The sequence below is a fragment of the Trichosurus vulpecula genome, chromosome 6 (genome assembly GCF_011100635.1).
Source record: "Trichosurus vulpecula isolate mTriVul1 chromosome 6, mTriVul1.pri, whole genome shotgun sequence".
Taxonomy (NCBI): domain Eukaryota; kingdom Metazoa; phylum Chordata; class Mammalia; order Diprotodontia; family Phalangeridae; genus Trichosurus; species Trichosurus vulpecula.
Genome location: NC_050578.1, coordinates 213704164 through 213730034, shown reverse-complemented (window position 1 = coordinate 213730034; position 25871 = coordinate 213704164). Strand labels below are relative to the sequence as shown.

The 25871-nt window shown below is 41.2% G+C and overlaps 1 protein-coding gene across 1 annotated transcript in view; it reads left to right on the top strand.

The window, feature by feature from the left end:
* Positions 1–25871, top strand: part of UVSSA (UV stimulated scaffold protein A) — a 105039-nt gene that overhangs the window by 18668 nt on the left and 60500 nt on the right. Inside the window, exons 6-8 of the mRNA XM_036765394.1 lie at positions 1613–2131; positions 4933–5042; positions 5853–5981. Of these exons, the coding sequence (XP_036621289.1) occupies positions 1613–2131; positions 4933–5042; positions 5853–5981 (758 nt within the window). The remainder of the gene's footprint in view (positions 1–1612; positions 2132–4932; positions 5043–5852; positions 5982–25871) is intronic.

Here is a 25871-nt window from a genome sequence, read left to right as displayed (position 1 = left end):
CCAGTAAAGAGTTTATATTTCATGCGAAACTGTCAGGAAGGTATCTAGAGAGGTTGGAGAATGGAGTCTGGAGGAGAAGAGGCAGAGGGAACAAGACTGAGATTATCACAGTTGTCTCCTTTAAGAAGGTTTTCTGTAATGCTGTAATGCGTAGAATCGGGTTTAGGGATTGTAGCCCTGTTGTTCCTTTATCTTGATCAGACCACACCTGGACTCTTGTGTTTGGAGGAAGATGACCAAGATAGCGAAGGGACTGGAGATCATGGGGTGAGGGGAAAAGTTGGAAGAATTGGGGATGAAGGAACTGGGGAAGAGAAAACTTGAATGTAGGAAGTTAACTGTTAACTCTTATTAGGTACTTGAATGAGGACTAGACTTGGTATGCTTTATTTCAAAAGACAGAGTGGCAGATTTAGGCTCAGTCTAACGAACTTTCTAATAATTAGAAGTGATCTGCCTTAGGAGATTGTGAATTCTGTGTCATTAGGGGCCTCCAAGTGAAGGCTGAGTGATGACTCATTTCTAGAGGGGATACCTACGCGGGTAGAGTTTGGACTTAGATGCCCCCTAAAGACCTTTGTAATTCTGAGGTTCTGTGAGACCTCCCTTTTTATACTGTCCCCTTCCTTTTTTGACTTGGGTTCAGAATTAAGACCTGGAGATAGCATTTTATTTGAGTTGTCCATGGCCTTGGTTGGTGAGTTTCCTAAATAAAGCTATTTGCTCTGTACCCTTTGAGATCCTCACCTAGATCATTGTATGATCTGCCTTTGCATTTTGATTGTCTGAAAATTACCAGAGACCCCACTTTGAGAAGCAGTGACCAAGGGATCATTTAGCCAATTAGAAATCAGTATAGTAGATAAGAGTTCTAATAACCCCAAAGCATTAGAGAGCATCCCTCCCTCCCAGGGAGCAATTTCTTCACTTGGAGTAACTGGCCAATTACAGAAAGAAAAGTGGCAGGAAGGAGAACTAGTAACAAAGCAGATGAGTGTGTTGAATAATTCATGGGACCTTTATTCTTTTCTCAGGTAAGTAAAAAGTTGGCTTGGGATTGGGAATTCAGTGTCCCTTAATAATTCTAAGCCGACAGCAAACTTTACCAAAGCTATTTCTGCAGTAACATCTCACTTGGTATTCATAGATCGACCAATGGCCTGCCAGAACAACATACGTTTTAGGAACTGCAGCATCATTACCCAGTGTCATCTCTGAGAATAACCTTGCAGATCCATCTGTTGTTCTTTATGGTTTATTAAGCAATTAAAAAGCCATCATTGATAAACACACAGAGGGTTTGAGTAGAATACACTGTGGGAGAGGAGGGGTGGGTGTGTGTGTGTGTGTGTGTGTGTAAGGGAGAGGGAGAGAGACAGAGACAGAGAGAAGGGAATATGTGAATATGATTGTGAACATAGAACACTTTTACAACCCATCACAGCCCATCTTATTTGATGCTGAAAAGTAAACCTCTCCTCTGGCAGATATAGGATAGTTTGCTGTCTCCCCCTTATGGGAGGAGGCTGAGGCTGTATGTATGGATTTGCTTTTGAGATTTTGGTGTTTATCCATCCAGCAGCACTAAAATATCTCCCCTTTCTTTTGGCAGAAATGTCTGAAGAAATTGAAATGTGCCTAACAGAGATGGAGAATTGCTTCAGACTGTTAATGCCCTTTGATTTTACCATGAGAGACGTGGAGGTAGGAGCGGCGGCAGCTGGAGCTCCTCAGGCAGACAGAGAAACCTCGGTAGCAGTTTTAAACGGCGCAATCATGTGCCCAGCATCTGGTTTGAGGCCTGATGACCAGGAGCAGCCTTGTTGCAGCAAAGACTTACTTCCTCCATCTCTCTGCCTGAAAGAGGGTGGAAACAGAGATTGGCCAATGAGGTCGAGACCTCCAGAGCCAAAGGAGGTGGATCACAGGGAATGTGCAGAAGAAGATGATTCTGATGATGATGATGAGGAGGAGGAGGATGATGACGATGACTACAATGATGATGACGATGACGATGATGACTACGACGACGACGATGATGATGATGATGGGGTTGGGGATGGGGAAGACTTTATAAGAAGCCATGGTCTTGGCTCACATAAGTACTCCCTGAACTTGGAAGTCCCTACAGGTAAAAATAACCCTCATTTCTGTACCTTTATGGCGTATAGTGCGCGTTCCTCACCACAGTCTTGCAAAGTAGCTAGTGTGAATATTCATTATTCATTCTGTGATACTTGACATCCCAGCCAAACTGGACTGTTGTTAGCTTTTCCACAGATTTGGCATTGCATCCCTGCCTCTCTGTATTTGTACAAGCCGTCCCCCATGCTGAAGTGCCCCTCCTCATCTCTGCCTCTCACAATCCTTACCTACCTGCAAAGTGAAACTCAGCTACCATCTTGTCCATGAATCCTCCTCAAGCCCCTCCTTCCCCCCACTTGTTAGTGTTCTCCTCCCCCTCGGATCACTTTGTGTTTCCTTCTCTGTGTCTATGTTTTATTGTCTTAGAAGAAATTAAGAGCCAGAAGGCTGCAGCTGTTGATTTTTACTTTGTCTCTTCAAGTTCTAGCATAACGCCTTGCACATAGTAGGCACTTGATAAATGTTAGTTGATAATTTTATTGAAATAAGGCTCAGGGAGGCTAAATGATTTGCCTGTGATCCTGTGGCTAGGTTAGTGTTGGAGGGAGAAACAGGGTTTCCTGATTTCAAATTTAGTCTTCTTTCCACCATTCCACTAGGCATTTATTATACTTTGAAGTCTACCTCTTTATTGGAGAGACCACTTGAGAATTTTTTAATTAAACAAAACTTTTTTGGTCTAGAATAGTATGATCTTTATTGAAAATGGATATTCCTATCTCACAGTGGCTATAAGCTTGCTAGCCCAGGCTTCTCCTTGAATTCCTGTCCTCTGGTTTCCTATTATCTCCTTTACATTTTTTGCTAACCATGAATCAAAGTCAGGCTTCAAGGCCTTCGCTATTGAAGGCCTACCTCCCTTTAATATTTATGTTGTGGGTAAGATTTGTAGGATGTAATCAAGTTTTCCTTTAAACTTTTTATTTGTCCTCTGGACTGCTTGTCAGCCATGTCAGTTGTTCTCTTGTCATGCACCTACCGTACTACAGAGGGTGTAAGGACTCACTCTACCTAATATTTCATCATGCTCTCTGGAGTCTTAGTAACATGTCAGCACTACTGAAAGCAGAGCCACCTTGCATAGCTTCTGCCAGTGTTGTGTGGCATGAGGGACAATGGCAAACATAGATAAACAGGAAACCCTCCTAGCCATCCCTGTACCCCACAATCACAGTGACGTCCCACAGAGTGAGAGAAAGGGCCCTGGCCTAGAAGCCAAGGTATCTGGGTTCAACGCAGGCAGGGCCTTTTAATGACCTGTATCACCTTGAACAAGTCACTCCATCAGTTAAGTCCTTCCCATCTACCAAGTTGATATACTTCCTGATCTCATACTCGTCTCACAATAAGACTGCATAGTCATCCAGAAAACATTTACAAAGCCTTTGACGTCCTGGAACAGCAAGGCCAAAGAGAGAGTTCAAGGTTTATCTGTTCTGATAAGCCCCAAAGAGAGGAGAACTTTTATGGATGCATGGAAGGTGGAAAGCATCTTTGCTTTAAATTTCCCCCCAGCTCAGGTGGCACAATGCCCAGAAATCTGTCATTAAAGATCCTCCCTGGAAGACGTGTTCTTATTTCACTCTGCATCGGTTTATGCAAGCCTTCCCATGTTTCTCTGAATTCCTGAGAGTTTTTGTTTCTTACTGCAAAATCATCCATTATAGTCATATGCTACAGTTTCCTAGGATCCTAGATCTGGAACTGGAAGGGACCTCAGGCCATTAAGTCCAACCCATGTATTTCACAAAAGAGGAAACTGAGGCCCAGGGTCACACAGATAGTAAATTTCAGAAGTGGGATTTGAACCAAGATCTCACTTGTTCTGGGCACCCATTTTGTTTCCAGTTCTTTTGAGCCTCTAATTTTCAGAGGAGGGAACTGAGGCCCCAGGAAAGCAAATGATTCCTCCAGTGTCACACAGTTGGTGAATAGCAGAGTGCAGTTATCAAAGGATTGGAATACCCTGAAATTCACTTTGCCCTAAGATTGTACTGAATGTAACTTTCTTTCTTTGACCAGGATCTTGTAGTACCTAGCAATCATCATCGTGGGTATCAATTAGTAAGCATTGTTTAGCCTCAAAGAAAAGTTTCCATTTATGGAGCCTCTTTCTGCTTGTTGGGATTCTAGATAAACTGGAGTTTGTCTTGGTCAATGTTATTCATTTCTGTAAATTAAACCACAACAGTCATGAGCAAAACAAGTGTTTAAATGAATGGTGTGTGAGGGGCAGCTAGGTGGCACAGTAAGTAGAGCACCGGCCTTGGAGTTAGGAGGACCTGAGTTTAAATCCAGCCTCAAACACTTGACACACTTACTAGCTGTGTGACCTTGGGCAAGTCACTTAACCCCAATTGCCCTACCTTCCCCCCTGAGAAAACAGACAAACAAACAAACAAATGAATAGTGTGTGGAGAGGATTTTTCAAAGGTCAACACAGCTTTTTGCTGTTCCTAGGGAGTTATGACTAAAATGACCAGGAGTTTTATTTTGGGAACTGACCTTTGTGCACATCCATTGTTGTGCTTTAACTTACGTGGAGAAATGCCTGGAACCATGGAGTTCCAGTGCATTTTGTTTATCAAAGGACTTTAGGAGAGTTCCAGCTTAATTCTGAGTTCCCTAGTACCTCTCAGGTGAGCCAGCCTTACTCTGAGTAAAACTGACTCCCATAACTATCTCTAGTGCAAATAATCATGCATCCAGCCATCTTTCATTTCAGTATTTTAAAGAGCCAGCCAGGTGCTCTTGCTTACTGCTCTGGCTGTGTTTTGTTTTTGGCAGATTTGCAAGTACACGAGAACGAAGATAACAGGGCTGTGGTCAACAGTGCCATGGATGGCCTTAAGCTCATTAAAAACAAGTTCCTGCCCTCTGTTCAGTCATGGATTCAGGTAGGGATAATGCTTAGCACAGTGCCTGGCACAGAGTAAGGCTCTTAAATGTTTACTGACTGGCTATAAGGGCTAGCTGACACCACATCCTGGTACGTTACCCTTGCACCTTGTATTTTAAATTACTTTGAGCCTTGGTTGCCATAAAATCTTAAAACCTTCATCAAACAGCACTATGGATTGTCAGTTGCTACATAGCCACGGCCTTAGGGCAAGTCTGAACACTGGCAGTGACAAAGGTTTTTTGAGCTTCAGATGAAGCTATAAAATTACTGAATGGAAAATATGATGAAACTTGAAGGATGATATGGAAATTTGGAATGAGTGTTATAAGAAAATATGGCTCCATGATCAGAGCACTGGCCTTGAAGTCGAAAGACCTGAATTTGAATTCTGCCTCACTCTGTGACTGTGGGCAAGTCACCAGACCTTTCAGAGCCTCAATTTCCAGTGTCTGTAAAATGGGGTTATTAAAACTTGTTCTGCTTACTTTACAGGGTCATTGGAGAAAGGGCTTGGTAAACCTTAATTCACTACATAAATGTAAATATTATTCCTTCTTCCTTATCCTTGAACACCTACTGGGACAGAAAAAAACTGATGGAAGCTTGCGCAGTCCTAAAGCTGCCATCTATAACAGTTTCTATCAGGACTTTTCTTTGTGGCAAACCAAATGAAACAAAAATGTAGAATAGAAAAGAAAAATATACAATAAGGAAGAAGCTACAAAAAGAAGCGCAAGTGCATTTTGAAATGATTTATCCGAGTGCCGATTTAAAACCACAGTAATTGTCATTTCTTGACTTGCAGCTGTTTACTCGAGCAGGGATTCATGATGAACGTTTGAAACATGCTGTTGATCTTAAGAAGAAATTAGAAATTGCTGTTGGAAAATATAAGGAAATGAACATTGAACCTGAAGGAAGAAAAAGGAAAATGGTGAGTATTAGAGGTCTTAGTAGATAAAGTGGGAAGTGTTTTGAGACCTGCGCAGAATATCTGTTTTATTAATTCGAGGTACGATTGTTTTAGAATTACAGTCCTGGAAGAGGTCTGGAAAAACCTTCCGCGTCCTTCTCCCATGTTTCACCAGGATTTCACATCTTTTCTTGCTTTTTGGATAACACAAGGAGACATTTAGACCGACAAATAAATAATGTTCTGCTGAATCAAGGCACTTCCCTTTCTTCTTTACCTGATGCCTTTAGAATGATGACTTTACGTGTAACCCATTTGGCCAGTCCAAGGGCAAAGAGGCGCTTGTTGCTTTAGTGTTGAGCCCAGGCCTGCTTGGGGTCTTGTCAAATGAAAGGCTACATTTAGAGAAGGCTGTACGGTTGGAGGCACCATGGGGTAGCCAAAGGAGTTCTGCTTCCTGTACTCACTGGAGGACCCTGGGCGGTCCTTTCCTTTCCTCTCCCTGCTTTCCTTACTGAGCAGGTTGGTCTAGATGGTCTTTAAAGTTCTTTCTATCTCCGGCATCCTTTCATTCTATGACTCTCAGATTGCTTCACTGAGGTGTCCTTTCATCATACTGTCTTTATCATGGGATCATAGGTGGAGAACTTGAAGATGACTTAACAGGCATGGATCCCAGCCCCCTTGTTTGACAAATGAGGAAACTGAAGTGATCCCCACAAGGTCACCCAGGACTTGCACTCCAAATCCTCTTTCCCTTGTTTCCATTGGGGGTGGAGTCACCCGATTTCAGAAGCTCCAAGATCTTTTGTGCTTGGATGGGAGGAGCCGGTGAATAAGGGTTCAGTTTAGTTTAAGGAACGTTTACGAAAGACCTACTACGTTCATTGTACCAAGTGTGTATTTGTTGTTTATATTGCTCAGATCCATTTATATAATATCAGGTATGATCGATATTTTTATCTGTTTGTGTATTCCTCTCGTAGGCTGGCATCATGTTTTATGTAAACTTGGTAACCCACCAGGCACAGGCCCCCACTCTCAGTGGGCACTCTGGATATATTTACTGAATTGAAAGGAAAGACTCTTCCATGAGACCTGTGAGCAGGGTGACAATCATTAGAGTGTTGGGGCTTTAATTTAGTCTCAAGCACAGGCCAAGCATTTTTAAGGCACCTTTCAAAATTGTTTCTGGCCTCTCTCCATTGAATTCCTTCTCCAGTGCCTTCTTGTGGCATAGAGAGCACCCTGGACTTTTGAGAACAGTGCTTAGGAAATACAAACCCTGGTACCTCCTGCCAAGCCCCTGTAGCTTTGAGGATGGGTCCATTGATCTCTTGGCCAACAGTCCTTCTAGCTTGCTGAGAGTGCATAGATAGATATAGAAGATCTGCTCTTAGAAACTTTTGTCAGGCAATAATAGGAACTTAGGAAATTTCATTTCACTGCTCAAGGCTGAGTCTAAACAGTGATCCAATTTTAAGGGCTGGGGGATGGCTCATACAGAATCTAAGGATGGTGGGAAATGTGAATGCTAGGGAGCATGTTATCTGTTCTAGTCACATATATCTGACTACCAGGTGGTTGTGGATTATGCTCTGCCCTATCATTACCTGTGTATTCATTTAGCAGTCACAGGATATACAAGAGATTTTTTTTGTATTGACACTTGTGACAAATACATGAGATCTGACTTCATCTAATGAGGGAACATGCTGCCCTGCTGATGTCTGGATTCCCTACTTCTGCTCTGGGCTTTAGTTTAAGTTTGACACATATACGTGAATTCTTTTTGTGTGTGCTCATTCATCACATTCCTAGAGAACCGTCGCACTGAAAGGGACCTGAATTGATCATCTGATCTTGCCTCTTCATTTTCTAGAAGGAGAATCTGAAGCCCAGACTGGGGAAGGGATGTCTCCAACAAAGGGGATCCTTGCAGACTGTAGGCCAGTGAGCTCAACTTGTATTCCTGGCAGATAGAGTGCAATACCAAAGGGTTGGGTGGTGAATATCTAGAAAAGGAGTCAGTGACCACAAAGAACCAGCATAGCTTTGTCAATAAGTCCTGGCAGACTAATTTCATTTAATTTGTTGACAGAGTTACTAGGCTTCAGGAGATCAGGGAAATGTTGTGACTATTTTAATTAGGTTCCTTAAGCAGTTGTTGGGTACAAACTGGGAGATATGGGCCAGATGGTCATCCACCTGCATAGGTTTGGAACTGGTTGAGAGACTGGACCAAAGAGCAGTGCTGACCTGGACGAGAGTCTCTAGCTGTGTGCCCTAGGAATCTGTGGATGGCCCTGTGCTATTTGACGTTTTTAACAATAATTGTGGTAAAGGCCTGGATGGCATGCTTATCAGATTTCAAGATGACACAAAGCTGGGAGGGCTAGCCACCATACTGAATAACAGTAGTGATTAAAAAAGATCTGGACAGGACAGAACATTGAGCCCAAACTGCTAAGACGCAATTGAAGAGGCAGAGAAGTATAAAAATAATAAAAGCTAACACTTTTAGAGTGCTTTAAGGTTCTCAGAGCACTTTATATGTGTTATCTGGTTTGATCCACGCAACAGCCTTATGATGTTGATGCTGTTAACATCCCTATTTTACAGATGAGGAAACTGAGGCTGAGTGAGGCTAAGTAATTCGTGCAGGGTCACACAACTAAATTAATGTCTGAGACAGGATTTCAACTCAGGTCTTCCTCATTCCAGGTCCAGCATTCTATCTACCATGCTATCTAGCCTCAAAAAAATTAATTTTACTTGCATAAGATGGGGGAGGCATAGCTAGACATCAGTTCATCGAAAAGGTTCTCAGTGTGTCAGTGGACTACAAGATCAACATGAGTCATCAGTGTGATAGGGCAGCCAGGAAGGCTAATGCTATAATGGGCTGTGTTAGAGAGGCAGTGTCTAAGACTAAGGAATTGGTCATCCTGCCATTTATGAAGTATTGTGATCAGATCTTCCTCCCCTATGCCCCTTCCTCTATTTTGGGAAAGATAATGATAAGTTGGAAAGTATTCAGAGCAGGGGTAACGCTGATGATGAAGGCTCTTAAATCTATGCCATGTAAGGACTGGTTGGTGTAACTGAGGATAGTTAGCCCAGAAAAGAGAAGGGTGAACATGAGAACTGTCTTCACATATTTGGAAGACTGTCATGAAGAAGAGGGAATGCGTTTGTCCTGCTTGGCTCAGGACAGCAAAACCAGAAACAGGGAGTAGAAGGTGCATAGATACAAATTCAGGTTTGATGTCAGAAAAAAATCTTCCTGACACTTAGAGCCATGAGTATGGTGGATGTCTCAGAAGGTCTCAGGTTCCTTCCACTGGAGGTCTTCAGACAAAGGCATGTAAGGGATGTTGTAGAGGGGCTTGTGGGGAATTGCAAGTGGGATCTGGATCACTATGGGTGCAGAGGTAAGGAAGTCTGAGACAGAGGAGATTATATAAGAGGGGAGTAGTGGGAGATAAGGCTAAAAGGATAGTTAGATTGTGAGCTCCTTGAGGGCAGGGACTGTCTTTTGCCTCCTTTTGAATCCCCAGCTTGTTCAGGCAAAGATGGGACAAGATGGCCTCTGAAATTCTGTGATTGCCGTTGTTTAGGTCTTTTCAGCATACAAGGCCCTGTTCCAGGTTCAAAGATGAATAAAACACAGTCCCTGCCTTCAGATGTAAATATTCGTGTATTCAAAGCTAACAGCATGGTGTAGTGGTGTGATTTTGATGGTTGTGTCAAATCTCTTCAATAAAGTACTTCTCAGATGTTGGTTCATGCCATGGGGATAAGCATGGGCCCTCTATGCCAGGAAGAGTGCAGGTCATATCAGGCTCCCTCCCCACCAAGATGGAAGGGCTTTGACCAGGCAAGTGTGCAGAGGCTCATCCCCAGAGGGTTGGCTCAGCCATAGCAACTCATAACAACCAGCTGCTCCAGTGTGGTATAAGACTCGTGTTAATGAAGTCATGGATTCTTGAAGTGCATCGAATACTCACTCGGCTTTAGTAGATGCAGGAAATCTTAATTATTCGTTCTACCCTTGCTGGGCCTTGCTGGCAAAATGTGCATACTTGTTAAAAAACCCATTGTGGGGGTAAAGTCAACCCCAACTGTAAATAGCACTGTACTTGGAGCCAAATAACCTGGGCGTGCATCATAGCTGCCAATAATTGGCTGTATGAACTTGGGAAAGTTACTTTCTATCTCTTAGCCTTGGGATTTCAGTAGACTAGAGGTGCTGGGGAGTTGCAAGTGGGATCTGGCATCACCATAGGTGCACAGGCAAGAAAGTCTGAGACAGAGTAGATTATATAAGAAGGGAGTAGTGTGAGGGAAGACTAGAAGGATAGTTGGATTGTGAGCTCCTTGAAGGCAGGTACTGTCTTTTGCCTCCTTTTGTATCTCTGGCACTTTGTACAATGTCTGGCACATAGTAGGTGCTTAATAAATGCTGAATGATTGATTGAAAGTGTTGCTTAATTATAGACGGCCTTCAATGTTAATCTATGATATTTGGCCCTTTTTGGTGGGCAGGGAGAGTTTTTTGAAGAGTTTGGACAGGGTAGCGTTGTGATCTGAGAAATGTGTTAGATTAATTTGGTAGCATATGGAGGAGGAATTTGAGAAGAGAAAGTCTAGAGGCAGGCAGACCAGTTAGAGGCTGTTAAAGTAAGAGATGTTGAGTGGCTGAATTAGGGTAGTGGAGGTGTGAGTAGAGAGGAGGAAGGGAAAATGGATATAATAACGTTGTGGAGGGTAGAATCAATAGGACCTGATGACTGATTGTTCATACAGGCATGGGAGAAGTCAAAGAGATCTCTGAGGTCACAGGTAGGTTGGTTGGTGGGAAGGTAATGCCTGTCATTAAGAGAAGTAGAGAAGGTGAGAGGAGAGGCACATTTCTGAGGAAAGCTGATGAGTTCAGCTCTGGTTCACCATATTATTTTTAAAAAATTGTCTTGTTAGGATGTTAGACATAATCATTTCTCTGTCATTTCTTAGTTTAGTCTGCAGCTCTGTTGGTACCACATTCCATCTTTTGTCTTCCCAAGTGGCATACTGGGTTACACGATCTGGTTTTCTGTTTCTTTTCTAATCACTTGGTCCTTGACACATCCCCCATCTTCCCCTTGGAAGAAAAGTTCCACTGTGCTCTCTATCTTCTACTTAATTTTCAGAAATGTGAAGTAAGACTGATATTAACACTGATCCTGTTTGGGAAAGGGAACCCCACAGTTTAGTTTTCCACCCATTTATCCCCATAGTTTGTTTCTTGTCTCTAAGCTAGTTCTTTAACCAGTATGGACTCATTTCCCAGGATCCTGGAGGCTCACTTTTTAAGTCAGAATGTTATTGTAGGTTTGATTCCTAAATGGGATGTTTAGCTTCACATAGAGAAAGGCTATTCCTTAGACACTGCAGCTGATCTAGCCAGCTTTCCTGAGCATGCTAGCCAGCAGTCAGAAGGAGGGATAGGAGCGAAGGTGGGGAGCATCCATTGAAAGGGGAAAGACTTAGTCCAAGTCATTGAGCAGCATTGAGCCTACAGGCTTCACGGGGAACACTCTCAGCACATAACATTTCATCTCAATGCAGTGGAAAGAGCATTTTGGAGTGAGAAGACTGGCTTCAAGTCTCAGCTCTTCCACTTAACTAACCTCGTAGTAATTATTTACCCATTCTGGGCCCAAGTTTCCACAGTGGTCAAGTGAAAGGGTTCGACTACTTAGGGACCTCTAATGCCCTCCCAACTCTGAATGCTGATTCTGTGAAATGTGTGTGTGTGTGTGTGTGTGTGTGTGTGTGTGTGTGTATCATCCAAATTCAGAGCCAGTATGAAATGCTCCTAAATCTGGACTAGAAAATGACCACACTTGAGATGACATTAATGCACACACTGACTTTGAACATTAGATTTTGGGGTTTCTATGGCCATAGGCATACCAATAACTCTAAGGCTAGATTTCTCAGTGTTTAATATCAGCAAGTCCACTGCACTTGTCTCAGAATGACCCTGATACGTACGAAGGACAAAGATTATTCACATTTTATAAATGAGAAAACTGAGGTTCTGAGAAGTCATGTGACCAGGATCACACTGTTGGGTCTCAAGGCTCATAGACCTCAAGCCAGAAGGGATGCTCAGAGGCTGCGTAGACCATCCACCCCATCCACCCCCCCCCCTTTTTTACAGATGAGGAAATTGAGGTCCTAAGGGAAGTGTGACTTGCCCAAGATTACACACATAATAAGCATCAGAGATAGGATTTGAACCCAGGACCTCTGTCTACAGAGCCAGTACTCTTCCCACTGTACTATGTTGCGTCCTTTTGATCCAGGCTTTTGGAGAAGACTTAGTGTGTAAGGGCCTCAGCCTGCTTACTGCATTCCTCTACACTCAGCTCATTCTGAACAATCTGCCCTTGTTTTCCTGCCTCTTTAAAGGTAACAGGAAGATGATGAAATAAAGGAAGGAAGGATCCCATCAAAGCCAAGGCATTTAACCTTCTAAGCTTCTTAGGTAGGAAGTCTGAGGGAAACTTCCAAATGTTGTACTCACCACAAGCTTGATTTTGCTGTTTTTCAGTCCTAGACTTAGACAAAAAGGTCATCTGTCAATGAGGAAAATAATTTCTAAAATACAGGTTTGTTATTTCTGAGGATCAGAATGCTGCTGTCTGAAAAATGACAGCTCACGTTGCTATAACACTTCTGAAGTTGTTGCTGTAAGTTATTATTATCCCAATGTTTACAGATGAGGAAACTGAGGCTTGGAGAGGCTAAGTAATTTGGCCAGGGTCATGGGGTTAGTAAGTGCCAGAGCTGGGATTCAAACCCCACACCCCTGACTGCAGGCAGCACACTTACTAGTATGCCATACTGCTTTTCAAGATAAGCAAAGCAATCAACCCAATACTCTAGCCCATGGATTCCAGCCCAGAGGCCTGGAGGCCCTGGGGATTTTCTCAGGAATAGGAGAATTAATTGGGCTCCCTTTATTTAAGACAGCCAAAACAGCTTTAGCAGCAACAGCAGAAATAGGCATCGAGTGTTTTGAGATCAAACTAATACCTAAGTCATAGGAGAGAGAAGCAGCTGTGGGTGCTGTTTGTTATCAGCTCTTAATGCCAAACAACTTCTTCCTTTTTGTTCTTGAGCATAGTGGTCCCAGGGGAAACAGAGAATCTTGAACCCAGCTCTCCTTATTAAAAGTTTGTGCTGCTGAAATGTTCGATTCAACCTCTCATTGTAACTTGAGCTTTTTTATGCTTGATAAGGGGAAAAAATGTACACATACACATGTATTGATAGGATAAAAACAATGAAGTCAAGATTTCCCATTTGATTCTGGAAAGTCATTCATTCAGATCTGGGACAGTATTTCTCCACTTTTTCCAAATGTCCTTGATAGACAAAAGTTCCGTTGTGACGCATATGTTCAAAGTCAGATAAATTTTTCATTTGTTTTCCTCGTAACCTGTTCCATCATTTTCCCTTGTGTGTGTAAAATGACCGAACAGGGCCAGCAGAGGGAGTACTTACTGCATTCTCCCTTTTCTCCATGGCTTTCTCCAAATGTTGGGAATCTACACCTTTTGTGAGTGTTTCCATGGAAATTTATAGCCTAATGTTGAGAATCAACTGCTATAATAAAAATTAGTCTGGTTAAAGACTCTGTTTAATGATTATGATTTTAAAATATTACAAGCATATTTCTGTTAGAGTTTATTAAAATTTCATAAGACTTCATTTCCTAGGGGAATGCGAGTTCAGCATTTTCAATGAAGAAATTTTTTTGTGATGTTTGACAGAGATGCATTTTCACACCTAAAGATTGGGAGGTTAAATGTTATTCTAGACACATGTGGAATATTTTTCTTTTACCTATCTCAGACATTAGCCATGTGACCCTGTGCAAGTCACTTAGACTGAGTTCCTTCAGCTATAAAATAGGGGTCATAGTAGCACCTGCCTCTCATGGTTGTTGTGAGGATTAAATGAGATAATATTTGTAAAGTATTTAGCACAGTGCCTAGCACATAGTAGTGCTACGCTTATTACCTTCTTTGCTTTCGTTTTTTGCTCTTTTGTAATAGAGGCTGTACATTTATTTTTACAACTTAGTAAATTTCATAAAAAATATAAACTAACATAGATGCTTAGATAGCCTAGAAGAAAGCTTTGAAATAAAAAAAAAAATTAAAAAAAAAACAACAAATTTTGCACATTCTTCTAAGAATTTGAAACAAGTTAAAACACTTCCAAGTCAAGTCAAGTTAAGAAGCATTTGTTAAGTGATCACTGTGCTAAGTGCAGACAATACAAATACAGGGAAGAAGGAAGATAGTGCCTGCCCTCCAGGAGCTTATGTTCTAATGGGGGAAGATAACACCAAAAAGGGAGGTGAAAGGTGGAGGGGAGAAGGAGAATTTACTCACAGTGGACCCTGGTAGTGAACTCCAGAGAGTCTGAAGCAAAAAGGAGTGAAAGATGGCTAGCTTGGGCCCTTCTTTGAAATAGAGGTTCTGAGAGAAGGGAACTTCGGGGTTAGAAAGACCTTCCAGGCTGAGAAGGCAGTTCCATCCAAAGGGCCCTTGATTTTGGAGGCAGCCACATGTCCCTACTGATTCCTACTGTGAACCCCATTATACCCTTGGTGCTGAGCTGGGAAAGACCTTAGAGATCATCCAGTCCTGCCTTTTCGTTTTGTTCGATAACTCAGGAGAGTGAGGCCCGGAGAGGCTGCGGTTGCCAATTACACGTCGCGAGCTCACAGAGGTAGGAAGTAGCAGAAATTCCATTCAGAGGAAGGTTCTTTGACTCTGAATCCAGTATTCTTTCTACTAGATAGCTCAGTGGCATAGTGGATGGAGTGCTGGCCTTGTGACAGGAAGGCCTGGGTTCAGATTCTGCCTCAGACACTAGCAGTGTAACCTTCAGCAAGACACTTACTTCTTTCAGTTTGTTTCCTCATCTGTAAGAAGGGGACAGTAATCAAACTTAGCTCACAGGCTTGTTGAGAGGATCAAATGAGCCAACCCGTGTTATGTGCTTTGCAACCCTTCAAAACACAGTATAAATGCTAGTTATTATAGTGTACATTTCAGTGTTGGAAAGGGTATGCTTCTAGGTCCATTTAAAAATTGAAAGTGTTCCCCTACAAACTCATTAATGGCACTATGAAGAAACCATAGAAAGGAATTCAGGAGACCTGAATTCTAGCCTCAGCTCTGCTGCTAATGAACTTTGTAACCGTGATCAAATCACTTACCTCCTCTTTGCCTCAGTTTCTCTATATGTGAAATATATAATGAGGCTAGGCAAAGTTAACTCTAAGGTTACTTCCAGCTTTACCATGTTATGAATGGTTCTGTCATTCTAATGAGGCAGAGAAGTAATGATAAGTAGTGATAATAATTAGTAATTCGAATAAGAATAATAAACTCAGATTTTTATCTGGTTTTTAGAAGCGAGGCTATATTGGAAGCCATTTCATGATGCTGCAGACAACCCCAGAGGACCAGCTTCATCAGTCCTCTGAGAAAGTTAAGATTGAGGCTAGTCTGAAAGAAGCTTCTGCCACCAACAATGATAAATTCCCGGTTGATATGCCTTTAGAGGTCACTCAAATAGAAAATATTTTGTTCCTGCCTCTGGAAAGTTTTCAAAATGGCACAAGTTTTGGGGGAATAAATGTACATCTCTGATAAGAATGGACCTCTTCTCTGGAAGGTCCTAGCAGTCAGCAGAGCAATCATTTTGATTTCTCAGCTAGGGTACTTTATTGGTGATGACTTGCTTTCTCTGGCAGAGCTGGAGAAATGTGGATGAAGCTCATGTCAGTCAGAAGATGCTTTGAGCTGAGATACTTCACAGTGCAATCCTCTAGGAAGACCAGCCTGGCATTTAGCACCAGCTGTGTGTAAGGCCCTGTGCTAAGCACAATGAAGGATACCAAAATGATGAAGCCTTCGAGAAGCTCTTGGGGGATAAAATATAAACTGCTCCCCCCCCATTTGACATTTAAAGTCCTTTATAGTCTCACTCTAGCTTAATACACACTATTCCTTTTCACACCTTCTATGCTCCACTCAAATTGACCTACTTGTGTTCCCCATTACTGTAAGACATCTCATCACGCATCACTATGATGCCTTCTGTGCAGGCCGTCCTGTCTGCCCATACCTGGAATGTACTTCTTCTTCACCATGGTCTTCTAGAAAAATAACCAGCTTGCTACCAGGCTTAGCTCCAGGCTGGTATCATGCATGAGGCCTCTCCTGATCCCCCACATGCGAGTACCCTGCCTTTTCCAAATCATTTGGTATTTTCTTCGTATAGTGTATGGTTTGTATTTATTTATCTGTGTTGTGTTTCTTACCAATCAAATGTAAGTAACTGTGTCTGTGTTCCCAGACCTAGCACAGGTCCTGGCACATAGTAAATGCTTCATAAATGCTTGAATGAATGAATGTGCCCCAAGCTTGGACTCAGAGGACCTGACTTAGAACCCTAGCTGTGCCATTATGGTTAAATGGATTAACTTCTCTGAACTTCATTTAAATCATTTTTTGAAGGTTTTAATTACATTTATTTATTCTGAATAAATGGGTACATCCCCTGAATGGAGTACAGAAGAGTACAAGGACTCAGACAAATGCCAGTCCTTTTATTGACTCCCAGTTCGAATCTCCCCAGCTATGACACAGGGCTGTTCTGAGGACCAAATGAATTAATGGATTGTAAGTTACTTTATCTACTGGAAAGTGCTATACGAAGAGCAGCTGTTACTACTAAGCTGATTTCAGCTCAGTATAAGGAAAAGCACAGTTGTCCGAAGAAGGATGCTCTGCCTCCTGAGGTGGTGAACGCCCCATTATTGGAGATCCCATGTGGTGAAGCGGGTATTCACCCTTAGCACTTTCCCCACTGCCCAACAATGGGATGCCACTTTTATTGACCCTGAGCCTCAACTCTGGCAGCATTGCATCTGCTGCTCTCTTCTTTCAGGGATGGCATGCCCGCTCATCAAAGGGCAGCTGTGTAGGCATCCCATCAGCCCTTCTACAGATACAGCCTACCTACCTACGAGTTCACCTCTATCCATGGAGGCAGCTGATGGTGCTGTGGAAGACTCGGGTTCAAATCCAACCTCAGACACTTCCTAGCTGAATGATACTGGGCAAGTCACTTAACTGCTGTTTGCCTCAGTTTCCTCAACTGTAAGATGGGAATAATAGTAGCACCTGCCTCTCAAGGTTATTGTGAAGATCAATTGAGATAATGTTTGTAAAGTGCTTGGTGCCTGGCACATAGTAGGTACTTAATAAATGCTTGTTCCCTTCCCATCCTCTGTTTCCCCCTTTTATAATTAAATTTTATAATATATTAATGACAAAAAATTTCCATTGTCATTTGACTTAAAGTCTTATAACGTCTCTCCTAACTTGCTTATAACATATAGGTTTAGCTGCTTTTTTGAATTGATTTTAACACATATCTGTGTCATCATTTATCTTAAACTGTATCTGCCTGGGCCTGCCAGATCAACGCCAAAGCCAAAACTCTAACTTGACCTTGGTGGCACAGCCAAAGGTCATTTGGACACAGATCTCCACTTGTGCTGACATCTTCCAGTTGTCACTCTTTGGAGGCTGGCAAAAATTGCAGCTTGGAGCAGAACCTTCCCATCTCTGATGCTGACCAGACTGATCAGAGCAGATTATACTTTGCATGTAAATAGCTGCGCAGTAGGTGTTTCTTTCATTGCTGCTAATGCTTCTAAATGCCTTGTGAGCAGTGTAGTGCAGGCAGCCCTCCCAGACTGACTGTCTTCCACAAATTCACTGGACTTAGTTGAGAGGTGAAAACCCTTCTTTCCATGGGAAGTGTTAAAAATGCCCCAAACTAAATGCGATATGGCGGAAGAGGTGCCGGATTGATTAGGAGGCCTGGATTCAAATCCTCAGTTTTCCATATAGTAGCTCTGTGAGTAGGAGAGGGCCACTTAACCTTTCTGATCCCCATTTCCTGTTCTTATACTTCTTGCTTCACAGTGTTATTGGGAGCAAAGCACTTTGCAGACTTTAATGTGGCACACATGTGACTATTAGTATTCTTCAGTACTGTAGTGGGTCCATGCTCTCCCCAGGGTGAGTTATTTCTTCTGCCAGTGCAAATCACCAATCTTCTGTTCCTTTTTAAACTTGGTAATTTTTATCTATGTCTTTGCAGAAATCCTTCACAAATTCTCCTGAAAATCAAACTAGAAGGTCAATCAGCAAGCATTTATTAAGAACCTACTATGTGCCAGACAGTGAGCTAAGCACTGGGGATACAAAGAAAGGCAAAAGACAGTCCCTGACCTCAAGGAGCTCACAGTCTAGGGAAGATAAGATGCAAACAACTGTACAAGTAGAAATGAGAGATGACCCACAAAAGGAAGGCAAGAAAGAACCTAGATCTACCCAGTTCAGTGGAGGCTTTCCCATTGTTCTTGTTTGTTTGTTTGTTTTTGGAGGGGGGAAGGCAAGGCAATTGGGGTTAAGTGACTTGCCCAAGGTTACACAGCTAGTAAGTGTCAAGTGTCTGAGTTCACATTTGAACTCAGGTCCTCCTGACTCCAAGCCCGGTGCTCTACTCACTGCGCCACCTAGCTGCCACCTTTCCCACTGTTCTTGAAAATAATTGTGTATACAAATTCAAGGCTTGGTCTCTCCACCTGTTATCCTTCAGTTCCTCTAGAGGATTTGCCCCACTCCTTTTCTGGTCATAAACATCCCAGGTGATTTCATTTCTGCTTTTCCTTAAGCTCTTAATATGCTTCAGCCTACTTATATCTCCACCATACTTCCTTCTGTTGACCTTTGAGTCATTTGCAAACTGTATGTTTGCAATGGATAAATACAATATTTGAAGTACTAATAATTAAACAAAACAAGGAAACAATAGAAATGAATAAGAAAGTATTTATATTGAATGATAGAATTTGAGGATTAGCAGGTTTAATTAGAGAAAGAGGAGGGAGAAGGAGATTTCTATAGGATTCCTAATTCTGGGGCACTTTCAAGGGCCTTAGAGATCGATGGAACTTAGTTTTAGATTTTGTTTTATTTACCTTTAAAACTTAGTGGTGTCTTTTTCCTTGTGTCACTAGCATTATTCTTATGCATATCAGCAATAATTAAGTTGGTGTTTTGGTTCACAAATGGAATACAGAAAGAGATTTTCCTGAAGGCAGGATATCAGTGTGGGGTTGTGGGAAAGAAAAGGGAGTTCACCAAGGGGTGTGTATTCTGAAGGAAAAAAGTTGCACAAGGGATAATTTAATTCTGCTCTGAGCAGTAAAAGATAGCCACCAAGAGAGAAGAAAGGTGGTGGTAGGGAAGAAATATTAGTTATACAGTTTCATACGTCATTTACCAAGTGCCAGAATGGCTTAGTTATTTTTCAGGATGCATAGGAGAAGGGAGAGGCAACATATGATCAGTTGGGTCCTGTATACAGCATTACCAGGTCAGATGTGCACAGCTCAGAGAATGCCTGTATATGTTTTCCAGGTTAGGAATATTCTGATGTGACTTTAAAGTTCATGAATTATGTTAGATTATTACTAGCAATCCCTCAGATTTTCTTTAGAAAATGCCTTCTTTGATTATCCTAATGAAATATACAGGATAGTAGTCTTTGCAGGAATGGCCTATTAGACTGTGGAGGCTACAGCTTCTCTCCTCAATTAATTTTCACTTCCAAAAAGAGGCTTTCCCCTGTTCTTTTAGTTATGCCACATCCTGCGACCTCTGGGAAACCAATAGCTTTAGAACAAGCCAACGAAGACAAGACTGGGCTGTCAATAAATTATTTATAAATTTAGGTTTAAACACATGTCAGTTACCTTATTCCCTTTTTTGAAGCAATATAATCCATTTCTTTCTGGCTTAGGCCCTTAATACATTAAAATTATATATAATCATACATAATTCAGTTATAAATTAATTGGTAATGGACATGAATAAAATCTTGGTCAATGTGCAGGTAAAGAATAATCTGAAATTCTAATATTTTTTCCTAGTCTATATCTAAATCATTTTTGTCTTTTTAATACTACCTACACTGTTAGTAAAAGACAAACCCCCACCTCTTGTGAGGAGTGATGGGGGGGAAGTTGGATTCATATTCAGGGAGGGATTAGATTAGTGGGCTTTGGAAGTCTCTTTCAGTTTTGAGAGTAAACTTTTGCATTTTCTCACAAACACAAAATCTGCCCAAACTCTAACAAAAGGTAAAAGAAAGAACACATTATTTCTTTCCCACCTGCTTGCCTGCTGCCTCATATCTCTGGATGGATTGGCCATTGGATATCACATGACTCATCTTTATTTTAAGCCAATCCTTGGGGCATGCTAACTTGCCTCTCTGGTTAAAAGAATTGCATTAGCACAGTTTTCTGAGTGGAGCGCACTGAGATTGAGGATACTTATGCAAGATGGAATTGGTGTGACTGCAAGGTGTGATCCACAGCTTATCGAGATGTCTCTTTGAGTGAGGAGAAGGGCGCCTTTAGTACTCCTGTGACCCTGTAGATGGCTCGTGGTAAATTGGAACAGCCCAATCTGCTAGTTCAGTGAACAGTTAGATCTGGTGTGCGTAGTTCCCTCTTCCCCTTTAAACCCAGTGACTTGCATAGATTAACACAGCGAGTGAGGCCACTTATCTTGAGTTATTAGGTTTAAAATTTGTCAAGAGAGACTGAAATGATGTGTTATAGGATTTACTTAAAAAATGGTTTTATAGTCTTTGAGTGCTCCTTGGTCAAAGTTGTCTGTTGGGTTGGACTTATTCTGGTTTGGTTGGTAGTAGAACTAATGGTTAGTGGAAAAAACTCCCCTCCTTTGTCACGTGAGTGACTCTTTTCCAGATGCTTTCTGACAAACTGCTAGAAATAGGAACTGGATCTGAAATCCAAGCAATTTTGCTCAGGTTAGCCCTTGTAGTCCTGAGAGATCAAAGGAGAGCAAACATGTAGTTGAGGGAACTCACATACTTGGTTGGGAATTCCAACTGTTAGGTCAGTGTGCCCCATTTTATCATGGGACTGGAGTATAGCTTATATTGTGACAGAGTGGTGGTAAATGATGGTGTCCTGCCTTGCAGCCTACAGGGGAGCCATTTAAGTAGAAAAAGATCTGGACCAGATAATACTCAAGCATCTGTAATGGTGTGTACAGAGGGCAGATGTGGGCTAATGTTAATGAATGTTGATGTTAATTATAGCTGTTTTAATTAAAAATTATGAATGAGTTCTTGACTAATTTTCAGATAAAATTTACAGACTGGTTTAAGTCATTTGCTCAAGTGTTTCCTCATTTAACATGAGATCAGCATCGTTAACTCTGTCTGTAGAACAGACTTAGCTTTAAACACTAATTTAATAATGTGTAATTTAAATGTTTTAAAACTTTTTGACAAATATATAAAAAACCACAACAACTTCTATATTCTGGGTACCAAAACACAGTTCAACACTGAGGAGGAAAAAAAATCTCTTTATACATTTTTGTTCATTATATTATGTTAGAGCACATGCACATTTGTGAACCCCATCCTTTTATCTCGAGGATGATATAGATGGGAACAAATGAGATTTTACTCTCTGTCTAAATTTCTTCTTTTCCATTGGCATTAGTTCTTAGGTAATAGCCTTTCTTTTTTCTTGTGATTGGACTTGTTAGAGAGATATATAATTCAGTTTACGTATTTTTTTTACTATGTGTTCTTTAGTAATCATGTTAAGGCATAGAATCGTAGCATGTTGGAGCTGGAAGGGACCTTAGAAATCATCTGATCCAACTCCCTTACCTTACAGATGGGGGAAATGAGCCCAGAGAGAGCAAGTCCTTTTGATAGGAGGCAGGGTATGTGGCGTAAATAAACAAATACAGATTCTAACTTAGTCTTGGCCAAATATTTTGCCATCTTCAACTTTTAAATAGGTGTGATATATGCCTGTTCTCTCAGTTAAAATGATAATATTCCTTTGAAAACTTAAAAACCGCCTCTTGCTTAATTATGCAGTTATGGTCACCAATTAATTTATGTTGTGCAATTAGTAATAGTTGAATATCTGTACAGTCAATAAGTTAGGAAAATTCATTTTAAGCATCAGTCCATTTTTATAATAGCAGTAATAGTTTTTTTGAACTTTAAAATGATTTTGTTTAATTGAAAAGGACTGCCAAATGTGGGGTTGATGAAGCAGCAACAAATTCAGCAGTGGAAATATATTAACTCATTCATAGAAGTAGAAACTAATCCATTTGAAATCAATATGTATTTTTGCTTTTTTATTGGCCCTTTGTCCTCTCTCTAGACAAGTGATGGTAAGAAAATGAAATATGGGGTGAAGGAAGAAGAAAACATGTGTTTAATGTTTTCCTTGCTAAATGTATTCCACCACATGTGGTGTGGGCTAGTTAGTAGATGGGTCAGGTTGGCAACCTGCTCCCTGGGATGATCATACAGGAAGACTTGGATGAGTGAGATCACAGTTTTACCACTCTTGAAATTTAGTTAGAATGACAACAAAGAACATTTATTAAGTACCCACTATGTGCAAAGTTGGAGCAGCTAGGTGGTAGAGTGGATAGAGTGCCAGGCCTAGGGTCAGGAAGACTCATCTTTATGAGTGCAAATCTGGCCTTAGTAGCTGTGTGACCCTGGGCAAGTCACTTAACCCTGTTTGCCTTATCTGTAAAATGAGCTGGAGGAGGAAATGGCAAACCACTCCAGTATCTCTGCCAGAAAAACCCCAAGTGAGGTCATGAAGAATTGGGCACCATTGAAATGACTAAACAACAAACAACAACATGTGCAAGGTACTGAGTTAGAGTCTAGGGAAAAAAGGTTCTTTTGAAGGCATGGTTGTATTCTACTTGGCTTTCTTGTAGCTAAAAAGTCCAGGACAAGGAAACATTAGGAGAAGGTGGAATATAACACATTTAAGCTTATCTCTCTTCTTTTTTTTGCTTATGTCATACATTTCTTTGTATTGCTTTTTAACTTTTCATATATATTTTTGTATGCCCTACAAAATTGTAGGCTGTTGGGCCCCTACTTCATATTCCCTTTAGCACCTAGCATGGTACCTGGGATAGTACCTTGTACAAAGGAAGCAGCCCAGTGTATTGGAAAGAAATTTGAGTCAGGAGTGGTCAGATGGATTCAAATCTTGGCTCCAACCCTCTCCTACCATGTAGCCACAAGCAAGTTGCCTTCTCTGGCCCTTGGTTTCCTTATTGTAAAACTAAGATGACAATTTTCCTATTATCAAACTTCCAGGGTTGCTATAAGTAAAGTGATTTGCATATCTCAAAGCCGTATGTAAATCCAAGGCACTAGAGTTATTATTGAGAGATAGCAGATAAATGGAAGACTGAACAAAGGAAGGTTAAGGACCAGAGGAAATAACCATAAAAAATCACAAAGTTAAAAATAAATCCATCGAGTTGTACGCCCACTAGCTCCTGAGTGTTAGCACTGATTATCTTTAGTAAGTGCTGTTTTATTTGAAGAACATCCTTATCATCATCAAAATCAAAAAGCCTGCATTAAGCACTTGCAATGACACGCTTGGCAGTGGTTTTATTCATGTGAGCAGGTGTGTTTGATACGACACAGTGATGCAAGACAGCCTGCCCCTTCCCACAATACATGTGTGCAAACATCTTCAATGTAAAATTTTCATTTAAAATAATTTAGCAGTGTGAACCCAAGTCCCTAGACGTTGGTTTTTTTTTTTCCTCTACATTGAACAACATAACCCAAAGTTAGCTGACTGTGGGGAGCTGTAACACTTGGAGGGAGGGGAATAAGAGTTATTAGATTTTGAGATCTTAGGTTGCTCTAACTAAGAAACTATTACACACTCCATTGAATATGATGTTAGTTTTATGTAAAGTTCAACTAACCCAAGTGATAACTTGGCCTATTTTTCTAATGTACCATTGTTTTTAGACCATTCAGTGTTCAGCAGTAACTAGTTCTGTAGCCACTACACAAGACACACTTTGTAAGCAAATTACATAGCAAAATAAACTGTATTTCCTACATAGAACCTTACAAGATTCTGCTAATTTGTGTTTATAAAACTAGATAACAGATCAACCGAATTGTAATAGCCCATATTTATGTAGTATTTTCATATCCATTATCTCATTTAGTTCCCCCCATAATCTTGTGAGGTAAATAGAGCAAGTATTCTTCTCCCCATTTTACAGATGAGGAAACTGTTCTTATAGCAAGGATTTGGCTGGAGTGGCCCTCACACCCAGGCATTCCAACTCCGAGGCCAGTGGACTTTATCCTTTGCCATATTACTTCACCATGTGTAAGGTTGTGTCTCTATAGACCTACCAGAATGACTCTTGTAACTGGACTGAAGTCCTCTTTGGATACCTTAGTGTAGGTGGAAGGTGATCTTGGGTCCTCAGAGGCTGTGCCAAAGGTGTACAGACTCTGTAACATACTGTATGTCTCTGATCTGAAGATCAGTGTAGCTAAGGATGATGTGAATCATCCCCTGGTGCTTGGCCACCAGGGGATGAATTTTTTTTTTTTAGCCACAACACTCATAGGCTGCTCAACCTGTAGCATAATCTTTATATTTACCTGAAAACAGAAAGGGTTAAGGTGTGTAGCTACTAAATGTACCTTTTTGGGGTATTAGCAACATTGAGGTATTGTAATCAGTGGTGTCAAACTCAAATAGAAATGGATCCTTAGAAAACAACAAATTAACGTTATTTGTGCTGTTACAATTTTTTATTTATTTTGTTAAACATTTCCCAGTTACATTTTAATTCGATCTGGGCCAAACGAGAGTTTTGTGGGTAGCTTGCAGTTCTTCAACTGTTGGTGAGTTTGACACCTCTGTATATCATTGTATATATCATTGTATATATCACTGTATATCATTGCCCAATATTATTGTACTTCGCTTTAGTTCTAGACCAGAGGATTAATAATGGTGAGCAAAGATTTAGAGCTAGAAGAAATACACCATCTAGTTCAGGGGTTCTTAACCCTTTTCTGTGTTGTGGACCTATTTAGAAGTCTAGTGAAACCTGTAGACTCCTCAGAATGTTTTGTTTTGTTTTTGGAGCCTGGATCTCCCTTTCTTGCCCAAGCTGGAAGTGCAGGGGCTACTCATAGTCTCACTCCCATTCTGATAGGCGTGAGAGCTACGACCTCATTTTCTGATCTGGACCAGTCTGCCTTTCTTTAGGCAACCTGATCACGTCCTGTTCCTGAAGGCTGACTATAGTAATACCAAACCTCGGGTAAACACCTGATAGACTTAGCCCACTGTAGTTCAAAACTCCCAAACCCTGACTGTTAGCTTGGATTATAGTCTGGCCCTAGAATAATGTATTTTTTAAAAAAATTGTAATTGATAGAAATGCTAAATTTCAGTTAAAGGTTAGTGAAAACGAAGATGTAATTTTTTTTCCCATCCAAGTTCATAGACTCTCTGAAATCTATCCACAGGACCCCTTGGTGGTCCATGGGCCCCAGGTTAAGAACCCCTACTCTAATTCAAGACTCTTGTTTTTCAGATGAAGAAGTTAAGGCCCAGATAGATGAAAGGACTGAACCCAAGCTTGCACAGCTACCAAATATCGAAACAGAGATTTGAACCCAGACCTTCTGACTCTGGATCCAAAGCCTTTTCTACTGTAGTTCCTTTTAATTCTATTCAATTTAACAAGCTTTGACTGTGAAGGTACTAACTATAAGTCCCCTGCTAGGCGACTGCCTATCAGCTTGCCTTTGGAAATAGCCTCCTAACACCTGAGCAATAGGAAGTTGTACAAAAGGGGAACTCTAGAGTGTTGCTAT